The sequence below is a fragment of the Orycteropus afer genome, unplaced genomic scaffold, assembly GCF_000298275.1.
Source record: "Orycteropus afer afer isolate SDZICR_OR568_19922 unplaced genomic scaffold, OryAfe1.0 scaffold00500, whole genome shotgun sequence".
Classification (NCBI taxonomy): Eukaryota; Metazoa; Chordata; class Mammalia; order Tubulidentata; family Orycteropodidae; genus Orycteropus; species Orycteropus afer.
In genome coordinates, this window is record NW_006922087.1 from 968,360 (window position 1) to 974,331 (window position 5,972).

General features: G+C 37.0%; 1 protein-coding gene across 1 annotated transcript in view; it reads left to right on the top strand.

Moving 5' to 3' along the window:
• Nucleotides 1–5,972, top strand: part of PCSK2 (proprotein convertase subtilisin/kexin type 2) — a 495,543-nt gene that overhangs the window by 325,315 nt on the left and 164,256 nt on the right. Inside the window, exon 6 of the mRNA XM_007955378.2 lies at nucleotides 5,221–5,297. Within this exon, the coding sequence (XP_007953569.1) occupies nucleotides 5,221–5,297 (77 nt within the window). The remainder of the gene's footprint in view (nucleotides 1–5,220; nucleotides 5,298–5,972) is intronic.

Here is a 5,972-nt window from a genome sequence, read left to right on the forward strand (position 1 = left end):
ATCTTTGCTTTTTAACACTCTAAAGAGGTCTTTTGCAGCAGATTTACCCAGTCCAATATGACATCTGATTTCTTGACTGCTGCTTCCCTTGTTGTTGATTGTGGAAAAAAGTAATATGAAATCTTTGACAACTTCAATCTTTTCTCCACTTATTGTGATGCTGCTTATTGGTCCACTTGTGAGAATTTTCATTTTCTTTATGATGAAATGTAATCTATACTGCAGACTGTAGTCTCTAATCTTCATCAGTAAGTGCTTCAAGTCATCTTCACTTTCAGTAAGCAAGTCTGTGTCGTATGCATATTGCAAATTGTTAAAGTCTTCCTCCAATTCTGATGCCACATTCTTCTTCATATAGTCCAGCTTCTCAGATTATTTGCTCAGCATACATTGAATAAGTATGGTGAAAGGATGCAACCTTAACACATACCCTTCCTTATTTTAAACCATGCAGTATCCCCTTGTTCTGTTCAAACAACTGCCTCTTGATCTATGTACAGGTTCCTCATGAGCACAATTGTTCTGGAATTCCCATTCTTCTCAATATTATCCATAATTTGTTATGATCCACACAGTCGAATGCTTTTGCATAGTCAATAAAACACAAGTAAACATCTTTCTGGTATTCTTTGCTTTCAGCCGAGCTCCATCTGACATCAATAATGATATCCCTCATTCCATGTCCTCTTCTGAATCCAGCTTGCATTTCTGGAAGTTCCCTATCAATATAGTGTACTATACTGTAACCATTTTTTAATTATCTTCAGCAAAATTTTACTTGTGTGTGATATTAATTATATTGTTTGATAGTTTCTATATTCTGTTGGATCATTTTTCTCTGGAATGGGTATAAATATAGATCTCTTCCAGTCAGTTGGCCAGGTAGCTGTCTTCCGAATTTCTTGGCATAGATGAGTAAGTACCTCCAGCACAGCATCCATTAGTTGAAACGTCTCAATGGGTATTCCATCAATTCCTGGGCTCTTGTTTTTCACCATTTCCTTCACTGAAGCTTTGACTTTTTGTTTCAACATCCTTGGTTCTTGACCATATGCCACCTCCTGAAAAGATGACCATTGACCAATTCTTTTTTGTATAGTCACTATGTTTTCCTTCCATCTTCTTTTAATGCTTCCTGCATCATTCAATATTTTTCCCATAGAATCTTTCAATATTGCAACTCACCGCTTTAATTTTTTCTTCATCAGTTTCAGCTTGAGAAATGCTGAGTGTGTTCTTCCCTTTTGGTTTTCTAACTCCAGGTCTTTGCACATTTCATTATAATAATTGATTTTGTCTTCTCAAGCTCTTTGAAATCTTCTATATAGCTTTTTTATATTTTTGTCATTTCATCTACTTGCTTTAGCTACTTTACATTCAAGAGCAAGTTTCAGACTCCCTTCTGAAATCTATTTGGGTATTTTTTTCCTTTCCTGTCTTTTTAATGACCGTTTGCTTTCTTCATGGATGATATTCTTGAAGTCATCCCACAATTTGTCTGGTTTTTGGTCATTGGTGTTTAATGTGTCAAATCCATTCTTAAGATGGTCTCTAAATTCAGGTGGGATATAATCAAGATCATATATTGGCTCTTGTGAACTTGTTTTAATTGTCTTCAGCTTCAACTTGAACTTGCATAGGAGCAACTGATGGTCTGCATCACCGTCAGCTCCTGGCCTTGTTTTGGCTGAAGATATTGAGCTTCTCTATCGCCTCTTTCACAGATGTAGTTAATTTGATTCCTGCATATTTCATCTGGGAGCTCTGGTGGCTTAGTGCCTAAGGTGTTTGACTGCTAACCAGAAGGCTGGTGGTTCATACCCACCAGCCATTCCTCAGAAGGAAGGATGGGCCATCGAGATATTGCCTTGGAAACCCAAAGAGGGGTCACTATGAGTCAAGAGCAACTTGATGGCAGTGAATAGGTTTGGTTTTTTGGTACTCTATCTGGTGAGGTCCACATGTATACCCACCATTTATGTTGTTGAGAAAAAATTGCAATGAATAAGTAATTGAGTCTTACAAAATTCTATCATGAGATCTCTGGCATAATTTCTATCACCAAGGCCATATTTTCCAACCACCGGTGATTCTTCTGTTTCTAATTTTCACATTCCAATAACCAGTAATAATCAATACATCTTGATTGCATTTCAGACTGCAGAAGTTGGTAAAAATTTTCAACTTCCTCATCTTTGGCTTTAATGGTGGGTGCATATATTTGAATAATAATAGTATTAACTGGTCTTCCTTGTAGGCATATGGATATTATCCGGTCACTGACAGCATTGTACTTCAGTATAGATCTTGAGATATTCTTTTTGACAATGAATGCAATGCCATTTTTCTTCAATTTGTGATTCCCAGCATAGTAGGTCATATACTTATTTGATTCAGTATGGCCAAAACCAGTCCATTTCAGCTCACTAATGCCTAGGATATTGATCTTTATGCATTCCATTTTATTTTTGACAACTTCCAGTTTTCCTAGATTTGTATTTTGAGCATTCCATGTTCTGATTATTAATGAATGTTTGCAGCTGTTTCTTCCCATTTTGAGTCATGCCCCATCAGCAAGTGGAAGTCCTGAAAGCTTTATTGCATCTATGTCATTAAGGTCAACTCTACTTTGAGGAGGCAGCTCTTCTCCTGTGATATTTTGAGTGTCCTCTGACCTGAGGGGCTCATCTTCCAGCACTATATCAGACAGTGTTTCAGGGCTATTCATCAGATTTTCCAATAATATGTCAGACAATATTTCACTGCTATTCATTAGGTTTTCACTGGTCAATTCTTTGAGAAATGGATTCCCCTTCCTCCTCCAGAGCCTGTCTTAGTATGCAAGCTCCGCTGAAACCTGCCCACCACCTGTGACCCTCCTGGCACTTGAAATACTGCTGGTACTTGAAATACCCTCCAGCCTCCAGCCTCCAGCCTCCAGCCTCACAGCAACAAGCAAGCCACCACAGTATGACAAACTGACAGACAAGTGTAAATTGGTACAGCCATTATGAAAACAGTTTGACAGTTCTTCAAAAATTTGAACACAGAACTACCATGTTGTTGTTGCTTTTATATGCCCTCAAGTCAAACCCGACCCATAGTGGCCCCTCCTTAAGTTTCTGAGGCAGTATCACTATGGAAGTAGATTGCCCAACCTTCCTTCCAAGGAGTAGCTACCATACAACTTGCCAATTCCATTCTTAGAAATATATACCCAAAAGATGTGAAAACTGTAGTGCAAGCACATATGTCCATCAGCACTATTCACAATAGCAAAAAAAGTAGAAATAACTGAAATGCCCATCAACAATGAATGGATAAACAAAATGTAGTATATACATACAATGGATAATTACTCAGCCACAAAAAGGAATGAAGTCCTGATGCATGTCACAATATAGACGAAAGTAAAGAACATTATACTGAGTGAAATATCAGAAACAAAACAATGAATACTATATGGCATCACTTATAAGAAGTAGGCAATTATAGTGAAACCATAAGTGGTTCTGTATACCACTGATTACTGCAGCAGAAAAAAATAGGACTTTTTGCTTGGAATGCATTGAATGTATATTAATGGTGGTGAAACAATTTGGAAAAAGATAGCAAGAATGGCTGCACAACTAGAAGAATGTAATCAATGTCACTGAAATGTACATGTAGAAATTGATTAAATATTGTATGTTTTATTGTATGTATGTTGCTACAATAAATTTTTTAAAAATGAATGATAGTAGTTTGGGATCCAGATGAGGAAAGAGGTGTGAAATAGATGACTTACCAATAATTTCAGCCAGTGGAGTCAGGAGGCCATCCATTCTGAAAACCAGTTGCTAGATAAATATCTAAATTCTTAAATAAAAGATAGATGTGTACCAAACCCAAAACAAAGTGACTGTATCAACTTTCAGAGCTCCTTTCCCAAACAAAGCATATATTTAAATAAATCAGTATTGTAGTTCTGATCATTATATCTACTAATGATTAGGAATGCTTTGTCATTTAATACACCCAAACAAAAATTAAAGGAATCACTTGGTTTTTTATCACATACTACAGTGTTTATGTCATAAAGGAGAACAATTTGTGTCAGTTTCTCAGGATCCATGAAATCAAGAAATGACAGAATTGACATATGCATCTCACCTACTCCAGTGGATACTGAAGAACAGGAAACAAACTCAAATCTTTATTGTGGACCTTAAAACAAGAAAGAGGAAAATGAGATGAGGAGAAAGGAGCTTCACAAAAATCTGTGTCCCTAGGCAAGCAGAGAATGCAATGAGGAAGGAACGAATTATTCACCATATGGTGGTAGATCATGTCATATCATAGACCAAACAAAAAGGCAGGCCAACTAAAGGCTTATATATAGAAATTGCAATATGGAATCACTTAAAGAAAACATAAATCACTTCTTAATTTATTGCTGTGGAGAAAGGCACTCAATGGGAAAAAAAAAAAGAGAAATTGGATTATATAGAATTTTAAACTTCTTACCAAATACTGTAGAGTTTAAGAGCATATTACCTAGGCCCATTTGCAATTATATATCTATTTATTTGATCATTTGATTGTTGTCTGTCTCCCTGACTAGTTTATAAATTACACAAAGGCAGATATGTCACCATTGCATTCTCATACTTAGCAAAGTTTCTGGCATATATTACACTCTTAATGATACTTGTTGAGTGAGAATTAGGTCAATATTGTAAATGGTGTTAGATGTTTAGGTAGGGGTTTAATACCCATAAGAGAAAAGAGGATAAACCTTACATCAGTCTGATGCAAGGGGCTGGAAATGAACCTCCTGCATAAATCTAAAAAACACAAGAACCTGTTCCACTCATAACACAAGTACTAGGACATTCTGGCCATCAGTCCAAGGAAGCATCAAGGAAGACTCAGATTCTGAATGAAATCCAATTACCCAACTTAAAATCCAGACAGTCCTGGAGTACTCAATTTTGCTCACCCGTTGAAGGCTTGAAACGAATGGGATCAGGAAAACTGAAAAGGCATAGAAAGAGAGGGTACAAAATTCTAAGGATATATTTCAACTCTATCACAATTTTTCCAGGGTAGCCCAGCTCAATACATGAATACAGTACTCCAGGGAGGACCTGTGAAAATAACACAGTCATGTCTTGCAGCATTTTCTCTTGCCTATTCCTTTGGCTTTATTAACCTAATGAGACACCTTGTGTTTTTCAGAATGCCAAAGCAAGTTATGACTTCAGCAGCAACGACCCCTATCCATATCCTCGGTACACAGATGACTGGTTTAACAGGTAAATTGGTCCTCAAGAGCTATCTTTAACTTCAAACAAGTTTTATTTTGCTTTGTTTTGTTCCTAAGTCTTGAATATCACTAGCAAAAGAAACTCATATTCACTAAATTATATTTTTATTTTTCTTCTTAGTGATTAAACCAAAAAACAAAACCAAACTCACTGCCATCAAGTCGGATCCAACTCATAGAAACCCCTCCTTGGGTTTCTGAGGCTGTATCTCTATGGAAGTAGATTGCCCAATCTTCCTTCCGAGGAGTGGCTGGTGGGTTTGAATCATTAGCCTTCTGGTTAGCAGTCAAATGCCTTAGACACTACTCTAAATTCTTGGGTATTTTAATATTAAAATGCTCTTCTGGAATTATCTCTTAACTTTTTTTTTTTAATTGTGATTTAGGTGAAAATTTAAAGAGCAAATACACTTTCCATACAGCAGATCACATACACTTTGTCTTATGACATTGACCACAATTTAGCACAATGCAACATCTCCCCTCCCACTTCCTCCTGATAGTTACCTCTCCCCTGTGTCCATCCCTCCATGCACTCCTACCCCCTGAGCTGTCTCCCTGTGCCTGAGCAGCCCTTCTTTCTCTCATGCTTGTTCTCTCCAAGGAGTGTATCTATCTCAGGTAAATGCTCAACTGATATGCCTGTCTATTGTTTGGCTGGAAG